The sequence below is a fragment of the Chelonoidis abingdonii genome, chromosome 24 (genome assembly GCF_003597395.2).
Source record: "Chelonoidis abingdonii isolate Lonesome George chromosome 24, CheloAbing_2.0, whole genome shotgun sequence".
Classification (NCBI taxonomy): domain Eukaryota; kingdom Metazoa; phylum Chordata; order Testudines; family Testudinidae; genus Chelonoidis; species Chelonoidis abingdonii.
In genome coordinates, this window is record NC_133792.1 from 13,484,003 (window position 1) to 13,503,200 (window position 19,198).

Sequence of the window (19,198 nt, forward strand, 5' to 3'; positions counted from 1 at the left end):
ATTGATTGAGTTTTTTAAAAAAAAATAGTTTCACAGAATAATGGAAAATGTAGAAGTATCATAAAGCATTTTTTAAGGAATATGTGTGCCACTTTGGAGCTATTTTTCTGAGGGTTTTAGCTATCTAGAAGACAGGCTTTCAAAAGAAAATAACCTATTTAATAAAGACAGCCTTCCTGAACAGTCTGGAACTTTCTGTCTGTCTGACCTTATCAGCCCAGTGCAGATTGCAGTGGGAGGGGCAGGTCTTGCACTATACCAGTCTCAGTCATCTAGCGCGGTAATGTGTGGAATGTGATGTCTGTAAGTACAGAGACCAAGAATGAAGTGAGTTATCTGGTGTCAAGCTAGTCATTTGATCTCATGTATCAGAGAGGTAGCCGTATTAGTCTTTGTCCACAAAAATGAGGAGTCTGGTGGCACTTTAAAGACTAACAGATTTATTTGGGCATAAGCTTTCGTGGGTAAAAAACCCAGACGCATCTGGAGAAGTGGGTTTTTTACCCACGAAAGCTTATGCCTAAATAAATCTATTAGTCTTTAAAGGTGCCATCAGACTCCTCGTTGTTTTTGTAGTCATTTGAATACATCTGAATGACAACAATGTTTATGTGGAATTTTATAGCTCCTTTTATAGCTTTTCTTGTTTATACTGTTGGAGTCCTTTATAGAGAAAGGGAGAAACATTTTAGTTATACAGTTAAACCACATAAGATTTAGAAACAGGTCAATGAATTGCTCTTTGGCTCCACACAGAGTTGCTTCAATTTTGAGATGAAAATGCTGAATGCAGACTGCATCATTCTGCAGCATCGGTGACTTTTATGCTCAGAGCTCCCCAGTGACTGCTGATAACATTTTGGCAGAACAGAAGCATGCTTACGTCAGCTGATTTGCTGCAGGAAAGAACAGTCCATTATTGCTAGACCAAAGAAAGCACTTCTTTTACAATTGACTTGATCTACTTACTGTAGTAACAAAGAATCTATTTTGTAAATTCCAGCAAAAAGATAACCCAGTTAACTGGTTGAATTACAAAATATATTTCCTATTTTAAATAAGATATTAACTATTTTAAATTATATATATGTATATAAAATAAAATATACTATTGAAGGCATTTTTAGTAGCTAAGTGTAGGGTTATAACAAAAGAATATAACGCTGGAATCTAACGAAATAACAGGAATTTAATTTTTCCTAGTAATATAAATAATCAGAATAGGCAGCAATGAGATAAGATGTATTTGAGCAGGTGCAGATCAGGATTAAAACACTCTGCAACCCCACCCCTCTTGAGCAGTTTTTAAAAAGTTGATTTAATCATAACTAGAAAACAGGACACGAGAAATGCATTTTTAGTAATGAATAGCCTATGTTCTCAACGTCATTCCTGCTTGAAGGCTAAGCTTAAACACGGTAGAAAGAGCAACTATTTTGTCAGAAAACTTAACGTGTAGTTGAGCTGAGAGTACATTTGGGGTTTATGGTTATGTGAGACTCAGATTTGCTAATCTGATTGAGGCGTTGCCATTTTTATCAGATTGAAGTTTGAGTATATTTGTACAATATAGTGCATGCAGACTTTTTCATGTGCTAGCTTTCTTGGAAAGTAATGGGTGAAACACGCATTTTTATTACTTAAAAGATTAAAGCATAGCAGAATTTCTGTCCCCTCACTTTAACTGCCGCAATGCAGTGGGGCCTCAGAGTTCACAAGTGTAACAACTGCTGCTGAAATGGCTGTTTTACAGCAGGGTGTGACTGTGCTGGAAGAGAGCTTTGGAATGTGTGAATTCGCCCCCATGTGTTCCTTTCTATCTGATGGTCCCTTTCCAAGTGTCTGTAATCTGAAGAGGAAATATGTCTTTTTTTGTAACATATATTTTTCCCACCTGTGGAATTTTGCATGAAATCATACCCAGATGCATTTCTGATTTAGACATACAGCTGGGTAGAGACTAAATAACAATTCCTCATTCAACAGCATCTCCTAGAGAACGCCTGTCTTTCCCTGTATGTGATTTTTTTTCATTACTTTTCTCATAAGAGTGATGCATTCTCTGGACTGTGTTTCCATCTTGATATGTGTAGGATTTACATGATTAGCAACACAGGGAGATGTACATGTAAATAACTGCACATTAAGGTAAGAATTTGCCTGTAAACTGTGAAACCTGAAAAATTATTTTATTTTATAAGCAGAAAATGTTACTTGCAAAAATCTCTGGGATGGTCACTGATTGGTTAAATGTTTAGGTGTATTAGCTCTTAATGACACTGACTTAATGAACAGAATTTTATTTTAGGTTCCATTTGTCCTTAATACTTCTGTGCCATTAGAACTTTTGGTATTGGAGGCTCATGGTCCCTCTTTACATTTAAATTTTGATGAAGCTACAAAGAAACTAGAAGGGGGTGAAACCTTTAATGGAAAGTGGCTACAGGAGTGCAATATTTATTCTTTTCAAAATATTTCAAGTATTTCAAAATACTTTTTTTTTTTTTTTTTTTTTTGCAAAAGGACTGCAATCAAGATATACAGCAGAGAAGGATAATTAATGATTAAATCCTACTATTTCTCTTCCTTCCCCCAAAAGTTGACTTCTGTGAAATACAATGTGAACTTGCTGTGTACTGGTTTTTAAAGTTTTATGTAAAATAGAAAGTTTTATTTTGTTTTACAAGTTTCTTTGTGTAAGAGAATGAGGAGAACATAAATAGGGCCTTTTAGCCATTCTATAAAAAGCAGTAATATTGTTTAGTCTTTCTGTTGTTATAAGCATTTTTTTAAATAAACAACCCTAAGATTTTAAACATTTTTTCAGTAGCAATAGTGGGGCCGTTTTCTTCTTTTTTTTCCATGTACTTAACTCTGGTATTATATTTCTACCAGATATTAGCATGATACTTTTGTGGTGGATGTCATTTATATTGCTGGGGTTTCTTTGATCTCCAGTCCAGACTTTTAAGAAACAAGTGGTTGTTCAGTCTTTTCATGGGCATTTCCTTTCTAATGCTTTCTTGCTAGAAGGGTTTCTTTATGCAGGAAACACTAGATCTGTAAGTAAACCATGTGTGAGACTAAAAACAAACTTTCCTTACTCAGATCTTTACATATTTGCCTTTGTTTCATGTCAGAAGCAAAGTTGTTAATTGAAGTTTTTTGACTTTCAGAAAATGGATCCATGTGGTGTAAAAGTGCTGGAAACAGCAGAGGATATCCAAGAGAGGCGCCAGCAAGTTTTGGATCGATACCACAGGTTCAAGGAACTGTCCACTCTGAGACGCCAAAAGCTTGAAGATTCCTATCAATTCCAGTTTTTCCAGCGTGATGCAGATGAGCTGGAAAAATGGATCCAGGAGAAACTCCAGATTGCATCTGATGAGAATTACAAAGACCCAACCAATTTACAGGTAAGTCCTATTTCTGTGTCTCCCACCTTTCCACTGCAGCACTATTAGCCTCCAAGCGTACCAGGTTCAGTCTGTGGAATAAATGCAACAAACGTAAAAGTGTAGCTGAAATAAAATAGTGTGATAAAAGGAGCTGGATACAAACATCTGCAAAGCTTTCTTCAGTAAACTGGTTTCTAAGTTGATCCACGGTTAATGAAGTGTTGTAATAATGGATTAGTCACTTAAACCTTGTTGGCCCTTAAAAGAGTGGAATGTCAGTACAACCTTTTTATTTCCAGAATCCATTGGACACTTAATTATGTGAGTAGATTTGGGTAAATTCTTCTTATTCCCATAGAATTTACATTTGCAGAAAATTATGCTGTGTGGGAGGGCTTACCTCTGAAGTGTTTGAACACTCTGCAGCACATAAGCAAACAAAAATAAAATAACTAAAATTGAGATGTTTGAATCCACCCATGAAACTTATGGTACAGCTATTATTTCAAATGTGCTGCTTTACTGTATGTGAATGCTACTACAAGTACAAAAAGTGTAATAACTGTACTGGTGTTTGGGGGGATGTGGAAGAAGGCAGCTGCTCAGATTGTATTCATCATCTTTAACATTTTACTTACAGGGAAAACTGCAGAAACACCAAGCCTTTGAAGCTGAGGTGCAGGCCAATTCAGGGGCTATCATTAAACTGGATGAGACTGGAAACCAGATGATTAACGAAGGGCATTTTGCATCTGAAACTATAAGAGTGAGTGTTAGAAATCTTTGTTTTCTACAAGTTTTTTTCTTCAGTGTAAATAGACACGTTTATCTCCTTTTTCTAAAAACTTTTCTTCATTCCAAATCTCCCGAACTGTGTATCGCAGCACCAAGTCTATTTTTAAAATACTTATTGATATGCTATATTGGCTACAAGTTTTGACAAATTCTGGATTATTAAAAAAACAGCTTTCTTTGAACCTCCTCTCACTGCTTTTACTTTACTCATTCTCCTATATATTCTCATTCCACTGGTTATGTTTCTTATTCTAGCTTACTCCTGACTATACTTTACCGGTTTTTACTAAGCTACTGCTCTTACTTTACACTTATCATGGTTTTTAAGGCTTATTTGGTGGAGAGAGCGGGGGTGTAAATTCACCCTTTCCAGGTCTTAATTCAATTTAAATATCAATTAGGCAAATTGATAAGTAGTTTGCAGACATCAGTGTTGCACAACTCTTTAACAGAACAAATACGTTTTCCAAATATTTTAAAGCTCTTCTTTTGTCACTTCTTAAAAAGGCTTTAAAAGGTAAAGCTCTTCAAAAAGAAGAGAAATCGGTGATGGGACCTTTTCACAATTATCAAATTTACTGATAAATTTTATTACATTTCTAATATACAGCTGAGTTAAGGGTGGAGTCTTACAGAGGCGGAATGACCACTTTATGTCATTAATTTAGAACACTTTATAAATTATGCATATTAGTCATAGCCATCTCATTGTATAAGGATATTTTGGTCTTGTAATTTATCCTTAACAAAAGTAAGAAATTACTTTTCAAATAAGTGCTCTAATTCCTTTAAAAATATTGAAAATCCTGGGACATATGGTGATCAATCTAATCTTTAATTTGTATTGTGTTTTGGAATGGTAACCTGTCAATGGTTTAGTCTTTCACACCATACAGGACTGCACAGCGCCCCATAGTAACTGCTACTCAAGTTGGGCTCCATATACGAGTAGGTGAATCTTTGACTGTGCAGTGCTGCTGTCACTTTCTCTTTGAATGCCTTTCTTCCTCTTTGATTGATGATTTGCAGCATGCTGTTGGACAGTGTTAGAGATTCATGTAGTGTGAGCTCCTTCTCTCCTGTAAACCTCCATAACTGAGCCTATTAAATACCTTTAATAAGTATGTATCCATGTTAGAGGATCTTTCAGAGGTCTAACTTGCCTTTCATGTTACAAATCTCAATGCGCATAGCATTATAAATGATGGGTGAAACAGCTGTTTTCCTGTTTTGCAAATTGTGTGTGCGCGCGCGTTTCTTTTAATTTCCATTAAAGCTTATAGAGAGAGAAGTTGGGTGAGATGATGTCTTTTATTGGACCATTGTCTGCTGGTGAAAGAGACAAGCTTTTGAGCTACACAGAACTCTTTTTCAGATCCTATGACCCTGACTACACATAAATGTCTAATGGTGGTCTTGTTAGTTGACAGAAGTTCATCCATGCTTTACCTAGTGTAACCTTTATGAAAATAGGATTCAGAAGGAAATTTCTATCATTTTAGGAGTTGAGAAAATAATTGCATTTTAAAGTTTAATCTTTTATGAAATAGAATTATGATGTCTGCATCTTATTTATGTCTTTCAGACTCGACTGCAGGAGCTTCATCGACTCTGGGAGCTGTTGCTGGAGAAGATGCGTGAAAAGGGAATCAAGCTGCTGCAAGCCCAGAAGCTGGTGCAGTACTTGCGAGAATGCGAAGATGTCTTGGACTGGATCAATGACAAGGTATATTATGGTTAAAAGAATATCCACTTGCATCGTATAGCCTTTACAACATCCCAACTCTATGAAGGGATTTATATGGATCTGTTTTATCAAAACATTCACTGTCTTATTGTGTTAAGGCACCATATGGGATTTAAATACGGTTTTGTGAATTGCTGTAGTTATTTGTGTGCTATAAAAGGTAGGCATACAGAGAAATTCTCTGTATATTGAGGATACCATAAATATAATACTGTTTTCTTTGCTCAAGACGACCTTAGATTGTCTCACAGTGGTTGACTGTACCTTCCCTACATTGTGAAAACTACAGCACATAAAAGTAAGGTTTTGTGACATGTAAGCTAAAATGAACCAGTATGGAAAGAGAGTGCCTACCCATTGAAAAGTTTATATGTACTTAGCTGTGACTGGAATATCTTTAGAGAACCGTTGCAAGAGAGCAATTTGCTTTTGACCTCTCTGAACATTGAAGAAGCAGAACCACAAACCACAATACTAAAGTTTAAAAGCCACAAATGATCAGCTAGGTTTTCTTAATGTTGACTCACTGTTTTGTGGCACTAGGAGTTTAGACTTGTAAATCCTCCGTAACTGCCATTAAGTATTACAAAATATTTTTCATAAACCTGTCCCTCATTAAAATCAGCAAACCTGACATGCCAACTTGATATCTAGTCCATGTCAAATAAGAGTTACAAGTAGCTTCAGTTACTGTGCTTGCCCCTAAGTATGCCTGCCAATTTTTCAGTTTTTACAGCCACAGCTTCCTGATTAAAAACCAAACCAAAAAGAAACAATAGTTGCAGTGGAAAGACCCATGCAAACTAGACAAATGATTGTAGAGCAGAGGTTCTCAAATTGTGGTCCTCAAGCTCCATTCAGGTGGTCCGCGTATAATTCCCTCCAAGATACACACCTGGGCGGCCGCACATAAGAGAATGAAAGGCCACCCACCTAGTTAGTGGAGCTGCTCAGGCATGGCTCCACTAATTAGGTGCCTGGACCCTGGAGAAGACACACCTGCATGGTGAGATGGTGGCCTTGCGGGGAATAGGGGTAAGTGGGAGGGGGCAGTGGGATAGGAAGAAGGGATGGGGGAATTTCGGACGTGCAAGACTGCGACGGCCAGAGAAAGAGGCAACTTTCCTCAGCTCCAGGGCTGTGGTTGCCAGGGAGAGACCCTCCCCCTCCTTCCCAGAAGACTACTGCTATTAAAATGAGTTATGTGCTTTTATTTATAGAACAAAAACAAGTTAATTATTAACATTTTTTTATCTATCACTTTTATCCAAAGTGCTTTACAATAGTTAGCTAACGGTACAAACAACATTTGGAAAGATCGTTATGTGGTCCTCCGAGAGACTAAGCAAATTTCAAGTGGTCTGCGCAAAAAAAAAAAAAAAAAAAGTTTGAGAACCACTGCTGTAGAGAAACTGATAACAAAGTAACCAAACTGGAAAAAGTAGAGAGAGATTTTTCTCTAATCTCTTTATATTATAGCAATCTTAGGTGTTGCTTGTAACAATAATAAGTGGAAAATTTTTCAGATGAAGTGGATTTTAAGTTGACACAGTGTTCCTTTAAGTCTGCATTTTAAAACTGACTTTAAAGCATAATGAACTTTGTTTTCCCATACCCGCTGTAACTGTCTTTGAAGTGGCAACATTTTGCAGCTAGAACAGCTGGTTTTCCAGTTTCTAATAGGTTTTCTGTGTGTTGGCATGTGATAGAGGAGATTTTCTTGTTTCCTAATATGCTAGGAAGCGATAGTGACCTCAGAAGAACTTGGCCAGGATCTGGAGCATGTTGAGGTTTTACAAAAGAAGTTTGAAGAGTTTCAGACAGACCTGGCAGCCCATGAAGAAAGAGTAAATGAAGTAAACCAGTTTGCTGGCAAACTTATCCAGGTAAAAATTGGTGTGTTATTAAAAGGCCTCCTCAGTGATGCTGTTTAGATTCTTCAAGAAGTGTTGGGTAGTAAATTGAAATAATAGTTGTTTTCCAAAAATGTGCAGAAGTTGATAGCATACAAATGTAGGTAAGTACCTGAAATCTATTGTGATAATTGTAGAAACAACAATTGTAACTCAGTGAGCAAAAATTTGCTATGCTATGCCAGGTGTCACCTTGGAAAGAAACAGAGGCAACTGTACTTGCATATGGGATTGATCTGTAAATGCTGATTGTTCTTAACAAGGATTGTTCTGCTAGGTAGATTGAGTAAAGCTCTGTTAGAGAAGAATGTTCCTCAAAGGAAAACCCTGTGAGGAGTGGTTTTATAGGAGAAACTGACAAACTCTCATGAAGACCTGAAGTTAAAACTGTTTCTCCACTGCCATCCAAGACTGTCATTTTTTACACCTGCAACAAAGAGTCCTGTGGCACGTTATAGACTAACAGACATATTGGAGCATAAGCTCTTGAAAGCTTATGCTCCAATACATCTGTTAGTCTATAAGGTGCCACGGACTTTTTGTCGCTTTTTACAGATGCAGACTAACACGGCTACCCCTCTGATATTTGTTACACGAGATTATCAGCTGAGGGTGAGAAGGCATGGGATCCCAGGACAAATAGGAGATTGCTTTTCCAAATGCCTACAGTGTACAAAAAGAACTATAGGTTTTTATGCAAGTGTCTTATGAAAGTATTAGATGCTCGGCTGCTGCAGTACTATAAAGTTGAAAGATTGGGAGGAAAGGGAAGGTGTTTATAAACTGATCTTGTAGAAACACGGAAACTGTCTTGGTGTTTGTGGAAATAATTCCATAGACTGTAAGACATCTTTCTTTTGCTCATCAGGAGCAGCACCCTGAGGAGGAACTGATCAAGTCTAAGCAGGATGAAGTAAATGCAGGCTGGCAGCGTCTGAAGGGGCTGGCCCTTCAGAGGCAGGGAAAACTCTTTGGGGCAGCCGAAGTTCAGCGCTTTAACAGGTATAGGCTTGACCAGATTTGTTTGGTGCCTGTGACTCTGACTACACACACATGTCTAATGGTGCATTCTACTACATTTAAGGTTGTGTGAATACTTGACATCCTCTGTTATGTCTTTGTTTTGCAGTTTACTTATTGTTCCTTCCTGAAGAACCCTCAATATCTAGAATGACGTCCAGAATAATAATCTGATTTTTCTCCTTACCATTAGAACCCTCATCTCTCTCCTTTTCCTTGCCAGATGGCAGTTCTGTCTCCCTCTCTGTCTGAAAGCCCCCTCCTCTAAATCCAGCCTAAGTAAACACCAGAAATGGTGTCCCTCTCTCATGCTGTTGGTTAACTAGTCAGTATGGAGCCACTCTGGTCTCTGATAGATTTTCCTTTCCTCATCACCCTTGTCCATGCTTTCTGTTTGCTCTAGGTGATTTCTTGGAATGAGGGAGGATATTGGTTTTAGTAATCATGGGAGATGGGCCCTGTAGAATCAGTGAGGCTTAAAGAGTGACTGTTTCTGGGAGGAACAGAAACCACAAATCCTGATCTGCCCCTACATCAGCTGGCCATTTGTGCTCCCAAACCTTAAAAAACATTTGTAAAACTTTCTAGGGTTGTCTAGTTTCCTAAAGATTAACAAGTTTCCACGTAATGGTAGTTGGATGATATCACCAGGACTTTATTGTCATTGTTATGTTTGTGGCAGGTAGAAGCTTTTTACCTTCTTCCTTTCCTTGTAAGAGAGATGAATGCATATTAATTTGTGTGTTACTTTTTGAAGGGATGTGGATGAGACTATAAGCTGGATTAAAGAGAAAGAGCAGTTGATGGCCTCAGATGATTTTGGCAGAGACTTAGCCAGCGTGCAGGCTCTGCTGCGCAAGCATGAGGGCCTAGAGAGAGATCTTGCAGCTTTGGAGGATAAGGTGCGTAAAGTAGGCGTTTTGTCTGTAATTTAAATAATATAATTGTCTTAGAATAAGCTTATGGCAATTTGTTTGTGTGTGTGTCTAGGTAAAAGCCTTGTGTGCAGAAGCTGATCGTCTGCAGCAGTCCCACCCACACAATGCCTCTCAGATCCAAGTGAAACGGGAGGAGCTGATTGCAAACTGGGAGCAGATCCGCACTCTGGCAGCAGAGAGGCATGCTCGCCTGAATGACTCCTATAGGTAGGAACGCTGCATCACTGGAAGGACCTTTTGCATCTCCACCTAAATTAAATACAGGGTTGCAGGGAGGAGAAAGGGAGGCCATTTCCAAGACTTTGAATGAGTTAGTGTTTCAAGACACAACTATTGTACACAGAATACATGATCTTGCTTCTAAAGTGGATGTGTTCAGGGATTTCTAATGGAAAAAAGGGGTTTTTCATTTCCAAGATAATATATAGCAATAGTTTTCAAACCTTTTTCTGTTGTGGATCTCTGGTATTGGCCACTGTCTGGGAAAAGATATCAGACTAGATGGAACATTGACCTGATCTACCATGACAGTTCCTGTATCCCATGGGATCCTCTTGTTCTCTTTTTGCCTCCAGTCTCCTAATTACTTGGCTTCTCTGTAGCCATAAATATGCTTGGTTACATAAAACAAAATTGGAGAATTTTTAAGTAAACAAAAGGAAAATAAACTCAGTTGAATGTGGCTGTTTGTTTATATTTATTTTGTGTTTTGCTATTTGTCCTCTCCCAGGGTGCAGGATTTTATGTTTAATAATAATGATTCTCCCTTTGATTCCTGTAGCCCACACTGCTGTGATCTCTCCAAGTCACTTTTGTGGTTTGTTTCTGTTGCCTTGTGTATCTGCTTCCCTTTAAAACTTGGTATTGTCAGCAAATTTGATGGTGTTACAGCGTATATCAAAGAGATACCTGACAGGGACTCATTAAGACTTCATTTCCTTTTCAAGGAACCCTAAAGGCAGGGGAATATGAAGAAAAGCTGATAGGAAAGCAAGGGAATTCTTATTGAAGACCTAGGAATGTGCAGTTTAAGCTTTCTAAAATGGCTGAACTGTCTCTTGTTTTTGTTTTTTTTCTTTTTTTCTTCTCCCAGTTGTTTATACTTCACTGTTATAACAGAAGCAGGTCTGTGGGTCACATAGACGTCTTCTTTAGATCATTTTAAGAATTGCCACGTTATTACTGCCCTTGTTTCCTCTTGGCTCCTAGCATGCAAGCTTGCAGTTAGAAGTATTCCTTTTCCTTTCAACTCATGTGATATACCACGTTTCCATGAGGAAAATTAGGTGAAAACTTAAAAATATCAGAAAATGTCTCCCTTGACCTTTAATCCTTTAAGGTATAGAAATAGGTCAGGTTTATCTCAGGAGTTGAGATTGTAATTTGGCTGGTTACTATAATCATTACGTTATTAGTTATTTTTATGAACTTTTCTCAGAATCTTAACGTGAATGTTCCGTGTTGCAAAAAAAGGGTAAGGATGGAGACCCTGTGCACATAAATGACTTCTGCCATTTGTTTTCCAAAGATTGCAGCGCTTCCTTGCAGACTTTCGTGACCTTACCAGCTGGGTGACTGAAATGAAGGCTCTAATTAATGCTGATGAACTTGCCAATGACGTAGCTGGAGCTGAAGCTCTGCTTGATAGGCATCAGGAGCATAAGGTAATCACAGCCATATAGTGTAATCTGCTTGGCCTCACTTGGAGACTGGTTTATGTGTACAAGTTTAATGTGGTCTTCTGAATCACGCTATGTTGTAGCATTAGCATGCTTTGAATTTATATAATTTCAGTTGCATGTACTACATAGCGGCCTATTCTGATTTAAGAGTTAGGATTTTTGCTTCTTGTTTAATAGGTTGATACACAAATAAGCAAATACTGAACTATGTTTCAGATAATTTCTTATTAAAGAAAAATTGGAAACAATAAAGGCTTGTTTTAAAAAAACATTGAGCTGAACTGAAACCTACACAAACAAGGAGATTAATTGTAGGAATCTAGATTAACATCTTAACTCCATTCGTGCTTTCCTTTCCTCTCTTCTCCTCCACTCCTAAAATAAATGAATTAAGATAGCATCTATCTAATATGATCACTCTAGACTTGAATTTCTTAGCTTCTGTGTATGTATCACACCCTCTATATTATCACACGTGTATACACTGGAGAATTATAGTGGAGCAGGCTCATGTTTTATATCCTAGAGTCCCGTTATGTGGTTTCCACATGACATTCTAAAGATAATTTCAGGTAGAACATTACTATCACTCATTCATCTTTCCTTTCTGTATATTCAAATCATGTTTACTTAGTTACTCTTTCCACATGAGCTTCACTAAAGCTATGACTGAATTTCTTTGATGGCTGTTTAAATTCTCCAGCCTTATAGGGTTTCCATGAATACGTAGAGGTAGCTTGAAATCTGACTTGTAGCTTCTATTTACTAGTCACATTTGAATTATATCTGCATTACTAATACAGGACATTGGACTCTGTTTTCATATATAGATAACTGAATGTCCGTTAATACTCTGGATATCTGAATGCTGTCTTTGGCTTCTTTTTCAGTATCTGGCCTGATTTTCAAGTTCATATTTTAATAATATCTTAAAATAATTGGGTTTGTTTTCCTTTAGAATTTTAGAAACCATGTGTGTATTTGTTGTTTTCCATAGGGAGAAATTGATGCTCATGAAGATAGCTTTAAATCTGCTGATGAATCTGGTCAGGCCTTGCTGGCTGCTGGGCACTATGCCTCTGATGAAGTTAGAGAAAAGGTAAGTTGGACAGCTCTAAAAAGAAGAGTTGGAAAAGTTGTAATATGTTTCCATTCCTCTCTTAGTTTTTAGCCAGGGATGCAGTTTTTGTTTTGAGTCTGGATGCAAAAGTATTTGACTAGATTATGCTCTTTTCTCCTTAATTTAATCAACATGCTCTTCTCATCCTTCAATTTGGCATAACCTCTGTTTGAAGCTAGTGACACTTCTTGATTTTCCCACTGGAAAAATGAATTCTCTAATAGAACAAGTATATCTCTTTTATCCATGCTTTCAAGTTTGCTATGATGGAACACAGTGTGTATTTCACAGCTTTGGCTCTTAAAATAAGAGAATCCTTTGTTGTTGTGTGCTGGCTGAAAAAGCAGTTTAGATGCCCTGGTTGTGGGGGGGAAGTGAGGAATTTCAGAAGTCGAGTGAGGTGTTTGAACTCTCTTGTGAAGTGTTCTGGAGACTGAAAAGGTGACACACAGACAATCACTGCTTTATAGAGCCCATGGTTGATTTTGCTGCTGTTGAGATGGAAAAGAACCACATTCCCTGCATTGAGCGTGTTTCTTCCCCACCCCTCAGCTGACCATCCTTTCAGATGAAAGAACTGCCCTTCTAGAGCTGTGGGAACTACGCAGACAGCAGTATGAACAGTGTATGGACCTGCAGCTTTTCTACAGAGACACTGAACAAGTTGACAACTGGATGAGCAAACAAGAGGTGAGTGTTTCAATTGCACAGCAGGCAGCACTTGGTTAGATAGCATACAGTAACTCCTCACTTTCCTTGTTACCTTGCTGGTCAGTTAGGGAACATGCTTGTTTAAAGTTGTGTAATGCTCCCTTCTAATGTCATTTGGCAGCCGCCTGCTTTGTCTGCTGCTTGCAGGAAGAGCAGCCCATTGCAGCTAGGTTGTGGGAGCTTGGAATCAGGGTGGACTGGCAGCCCCCCTATCAGCTCCCTGCTCCCCTAAGTTCCCTGTGCTGCAGTTGCCCAGCAGGCTAGCATTTGCAGTTGTCCCTCCCCCCATTGCCATGTGCTGCACCTGCCCTCTGCCTTGGAGCTGCTCCCCGAGACTCTTGTTTGCTCTGCGGGGGGGAGGGAAGGAAGAGGGGGGCTAATGTCAGGGTGTCCCCCTGCTCCTGCACTCCGCCTACCCCAAGAGGGGAGGGATAGCTCAGTAGTTTGAGCACTGGCCTGCTAAACCTAGGATTGTGAGTTCTGTCCTTTTAGAGGGCTGTTTAGGGATCTGGGGCAAAATCAGTACTTGGTCCTGCTAGTGAAGGCAGGGGGCTGGACTTGATGACCTTTCAGGGTCCCTTCCAGTTCTGTGAGATAGGTATAGCTCCATATATTATATCATCTTCCATAGAGCTGGGGGGACACACCAGGGCTCAGGAGGTAGAGAGCTTGCAGCAGCTGCGCTGATCTAATTATCACGGCAGTATACTTAAAGGGGAAATGAGCATATCTCTCTCTATTCCTGCTGCCTTGTATAGTGAGAGAGTTAACCCTTGAGGGCTTAGCCAATTGCTAGTTCATCATTTAGCAGTAAGGGAAATATCCCACCCTCTGACTCCTCCACCTCAGCCAAGCTTTACAATCTTCATCGCTGTGTACCAGTATTAAATTGTTTGTTTAAAAGTTATTTTCAGTCAAGCTGAATTGGTGTAATGTTTCTTTTATGTGAGTTAATGCCCACAAGGGATTATTCCTTTCCATTTCTGAGACAAATTAGATATGTACTTCAGTTGTCATAAGCAGAAGATACATCAACTCCATACCACATATTTTCCCAATAAAATCCTACAGTGATCAGCCCCGTGTTGCTTGCCTGAGTTGGCTTTCAGATAATTGGGAGTGGTGGTAGTGTAAGGCTCACTAAAGTTTTTTTTTCTTTTCTGCAGGCATTCCTGCTAAATGAAGACCTAGGTGACTCGCTGGATAGCGTTGAGGCGCTGCTAAAGAAGCATGAAGACTTTGAGAAATCCCTGAGTGCCCAGGAGGAGAAAATCACAGTAAGATGCTTATATTACCTGTATTCATTAAGTCTCTTTGTATTAATGAGCAAGGAATAAAAACAGAAGGGTTGAACCCAGATCATTGTCCAGGAACTTCAGAAAAAGATGGTTTCTGGGTTTTAAACATGATCCCAAATTGTATGTGAAATGGAATTTCACTCACCAGATAAAACCTACATTTAGGATCAAAGCAGAGAATAGGGTTTAACCTCTGGATCAGGGCATCAGAGTAATCCAGTACACTCTCGCACACCATGGCAGTACTTTTTCGGATGATGCTTGAATTGTTTAAACATATACAGTAATCATTTCTCACAGGAGCCATAAATCTACCATCATCTGGATTTAGGATCATGTTTTTAAGAAAATGTGGAGAATGGTGCAGATGGGGAGGGGTTTAAAAATAGCTGTTTTGGCTTTTTATTAGTTCAACTGTGATACATCTCTTCTAAAACCTGATTTGCTAAATCAGCTTGCACAAATATTTTTATCAGGGGATAGCCATGTTAGTCTGTATCCACAAAAACAACAAGGAATCCGGTGGCATCTTAAAGACTAAAAGATTTATTTGGGCATAAGCTTCCATGGGTAAAAAAACCTCACTTAGGATTTGAAATGAATGAAGACTACTTTCTTTTTAGGCCCTGGACGAGTTTGCTACTAAACTGATTCAGAATAACCACTATGCCAAGGAGGATGTTGCTACACGAAGAGATGCTGTAAGTTTAAGTAACCCATGCTGCTGCTTGGTTTGTATGTTATATGAATGAAAAGAATAAGTGATGGCACAGATGCAGGATAAATAAGTAGAGTTGCAGCAAGCTCAGCTGTAATTAAAGAAAACATGATGGGGGTTTCTCATTAGTCTGAGAATTCACTACTTATTTCAGCTGCTGAGCCGACGTAATGCTCTGCACGAAAGGGCTATGTATCGGCGTGCACAACTGGCAGATTCATTCCACCTGCAGCAGTTTTTCCGAGACTCTGATGAACTAAAGAGTTGGGTCAACGAAAAGATGAAAACTGCAACAGATGAGGCTTACAAGGTAAAAACAAGAATAAATATCCTGATAACGTTAAGGTAGTATTGGTTTCCAGGTACTATTGGTGTATAGGAACCTTATAAATAGTTCCTCCTCTTGTCATCTGCATGATCCCAAGGAGAATATTCCAGCACTAGGCAAACAAACACTTACTCTGTAGATAAAATGGTTTGCTATCTAACTTGGTACTTATGGCTGAAATTCCTTTGACGTTATTTCAGCATTTGTGACAGCACTCAACCTTACATGATCCACAATTAGCTAGTGTGTTCTTTGTGGTATGTACTACAGTTATGGAGGATAGGCCATCTAATGTGTAGAAGTGTTCATAGTCACATAGGAAATGTAAATATGAAGAACTGATATAAGTTCTCCACTTTTGCTCTTACTTATTAGCATGAGATTGGTGAAATGAGTTTTTTTTTTTTTAATATATGCTGATTTCAGACTGAAATGTTTTCTCCCTTTCCTACCTGTAGGACCCATCAAACCTGCAGGGTAAAGTTCAAAAACATCAGGCTTTTGAGGCAGAGCTCTCTGCAAATCAAAGTCGCATTGATGCCCTGGAGAAAGCTGGCCAGAAGCTGATTGATGTCAATCACTATGCTTCTGATGAAGTAGCAGCTCGCATGAATGAGGTCATCAGCTTGTGGAAAAAACTGCTGGAGGCCACTGACCTCAAAGGTAAGATATCGTCTTTGCTCTAATTGATTGTAAGAGAGCTATAGAATGACATTTCCAGCTATGGAGAAGTTCTCAGCACTGACTTCTCCAGAAAACAAGTGAGTAGTGAGTTAAATGAAATAGAAATGTAAACACTCTTCCTTCTGTCTCTCCTTTACATACATGCAGGAATCAAACTGCGTGAAGCCAACCAACAGCAGCAATTTAACCGCAATGTGGAAGACATTGAGCTATGGTTGTATGAGGTGGAGGGACACTTAGCTTCTGATGATTATGGAAAAGATCTGACTAATGTTCAGAATCTTCAGAAGAAACATGCTCTGTTGGAAGCAGATGTTGCTGCTCACCAGGTAGCTCAATTTCCTTTCCTCCCTCTCTTACGGGCGTATTAACAGAATTATTAAGCTAGACAGCACTAACTGCTAGTGTCTTTGAAGTAAAGGATTTGTTAGTGTTTCCACGATAAAGGTGTACTTTCAGGAGTTTACAATTTTGTTCTCGGAATTTGCTCTGAATACAGGTTAGTAGAAAGACTTGTTTGGAAACAATGTTTCTTTGAGTGACTTTGTGTATTCCTGCGTATGGGTACTGCATAGCCTTGTGGCACTTCACAGTAAAAACCTCTTCTAGCAGTGTCAGTTAGAGCACATCTCTTTGCCCCCTCCCCCGCTCCCTCCTTTCCCTTCAGCTTCAGAGTGCACCAAGGGTGAAGCTATACAGGGAGCAGACTGATCTCACCATCTAAGTTCCTTCCAGCAGTGTGCCTGGATGGATGTTAACTGCGCTGGACTCTTTGGAGTCGGCATCTCTTTCTGCTTAGAAATAGTGTTAGCTCATTACAGAATAGTTAATTAGGATTTCTGCCGGTTCAGGGTTATGGATGAACTGAAGAAACAGAAGAAGCTGGAGTTCAAGAAGTGCACTTCCTGCTTGGCAGTCTTCCTGGCACCCACGGCCATTTGAGGTGCCCAGGAGAAGGGCACTCGCTCTCTGGGTGTTTGATTTGCCAAACCTTTACTCCCAGAGCCCACAAGGATAGGGAGACTTGCTTGCAGATCCTCCTCCTCCTAAAGGAAGCCCTCGAGACTAGACCCTATGGACCCAATCAGCATCCTAAGTCTAAGAGGCCAGTCTCTGTCCTCGTGGCTACTAGTGGCTCCAAGGAACTGAAGTGTCTAAGAAGCCACTTCTCCTGCCAATTTCAGTTGCTTTGTCTGTTCTTAGTGGGAAACACAGGTGTTCCAAAAGAAGAACTATTTTTCCCAGTGCTTGATGTAGTCTTCCTTGTTCTCTGCTAAGAAGAGGAGGTTAGAAGATGCTGTGGGTCTGTTCTCAGATCACTCTATACTTCCTCTGCCGAGGAAGGCTCTCCACAAAGAGGTGGATCTCCATTCTTCTCTTTGGATCTGCTTTTATCATCATTACCTTCCTCTTGGTTCCAAGTCTGGATCCAATATAGAAGATAGAGGATGAATAGAGAGATCTGTGTCTTGCTTTTTACCACCCTATGGTCTGTCTCCCACAGGCATATTCCTGATCTCTAGTTGCTGGGGAGACTGGCAATCCAGGACTCCATGACTTTATTGGGGGCCACCTCAGGAGTTCTGTAATTACCCTCCAAGTGGCTGGAGAGAGAATGTTTCCTCTGAGGATCTCCGGACTGCCAAATCTTTCATATCTGTTTGATGTTACTGACAGTGGTACCTGAAATGTTGTCAGAGGAAGAAGACAAGGAGGTAGCTCCTTTCTGATCAGAAGCATTTGGAAATGGACTATGAACCGGATTTATCGCTTAAAGAACATGTGGGGTAGTTTCAGCCTCTGCTCCTTCAGGAGACACTAAGCAGTTCCACAACTTGGTATATCACATGGTGTCTGCTTTAATTCTTCCCTGCTGTGTCTGTGGAACAGACTTTTCTGCTGGTGTTTGATAAACTTAGAGGAGTAGAATATGCCTACCTATTTGGATGGTTTGCTACAGCCAGCTAAATTGGTGTAAACCACACCTGTTTCTAAGAAAGCTGACAAGTTGTATCAGATGCCAGCTGAAGGGTTTTCCTACTACCACACTCACCCTATCCCTAACTCACTCATGATGGCTGTTGCCAGTAACAGGGCTAGCTCTAGATTAGCGCATTCCACCCTAGCTGATGAAGAGGGCAAAAGGATTGACTCATTGAGGAATGAGGTGTTCTCATTGTCCCTCAGTATTAGAACAGGGAATTATCAAGTGGTTATTGCCCTTTACCAATGCCATGGATGGGAAAAGATGATGATATTTTTCCAAGACTTCCCAAATGACAAAAATAGATTGGCGAATGCCATCTTAATGGAAGACCAGAATGTAGTCAAAGGTGCTCAGGGCCTCTTTTGGCACTTTGGACTCTGCTGCCAGAATATTGGCATCTGCTGCGATGATCAGGAGAGACGCTTGGTTGCATTGCTCCTCCCTAGCTACGGATGCTAGAACTAAGCTGGAGGACCTTGCTTTTGAAGGAGAGGGTCCATCCTGGACAGTGACTTGGGGAGGCCATCTGAATCATTTGAGAATTCATGGGAACTGGCCCTCTTCAGGAGATTCTTGCATATCAATATTAAGAGCTCTCAGGTCATTCCTCCCTCACTTGCAATGGAGGAGGTTTCTGCAAGTGGCAACTGACATTACATCAGTAAAGTACTACATCAACAAGTGGGAATAGGGGCCCACTTTGCTTCCCTGTGTCCAGAGGCTATAAGACTTGAGTATTGGTGTATTTGTCACAACATTCATCCTGTAACTTGGCATCTAGCAAAGGAAAACAATGTAGTCATGGACCATCTCAGCATGACCCAGCTCTCAGATGCACAAGTGGTCCCTAAAGGATCAG

The 19,198-nt window shown here is 39.6% G+C and overlaps 1 protein-coding gene across 6 annotated transcripts in view; it reads left to right on the plus strand.

Annotated features, from left to right (window-relative positions):
* The window catches only part of SPTAN1 (spectrin alpha, non-erythrocytic 1), a 67,416-nt gene that overhangs the window by 6,279 nt on the left and 41,939 nt on the right, over positions 1–19,198 (plus strand). For all 6 annotated transcript variants that reach the window (XM_075060481.1, XM_075060479.1, XM_032797848.2 and 3 more), the window contains 15 exons: positions 3,177–3,416; positions 4,039–4,164; positions 5,779–5,919; positions 7,680–7,826; positions 8,722–8,855; positions 9,631–9,775; positions 9,864–10,018; positions 11,340–11,475; positions 12,491–12,592; positions 13,166–13,303; positions 14,491–14,601; positions 15,246–15,323; positions 15,495–15,650; positions 16,127–16,331; positions 16,500–16,681. In XM_075060481.1, the coding sequence (XP_074916582.1) occupies positions 3,180–3,416; positions 4,039–4,164; positions 5,779–5,919; positions 7,680–7,826; positions 8,722–8,855; positions 9,631–9,775; positions 9,864–10,018; positions 11,340–11,475; positions 12,491–12,592; positions 13,166–13,303; positions 14,491–14,601; positions 15,246–15,323; positions 15,495–15,650; positions 16,127–16,331; positions 16,500–16,681 (2,193 nt within the window). In that variant the 5' untranslated portion in view covers positions 3,177–3,179. Of the gene's footprint in view, positions 1–3,176; positions 3,417–4,038; positions 4,165–5,778; positions 5,920–7,679; positions 7,827–8,721; positions 8,856–9,630; positions 9,776–9,863; positions 10,019–11,339; positions 11,476–12,490; positions 12,593–13,165; positions 13,304–14,490; positions 14,602–15,245; positions 15,324–15,494; positions 15,651–16,126; positions 16,332–16,499; positions 16,682–19,198 lie in introns of those variants that run through there.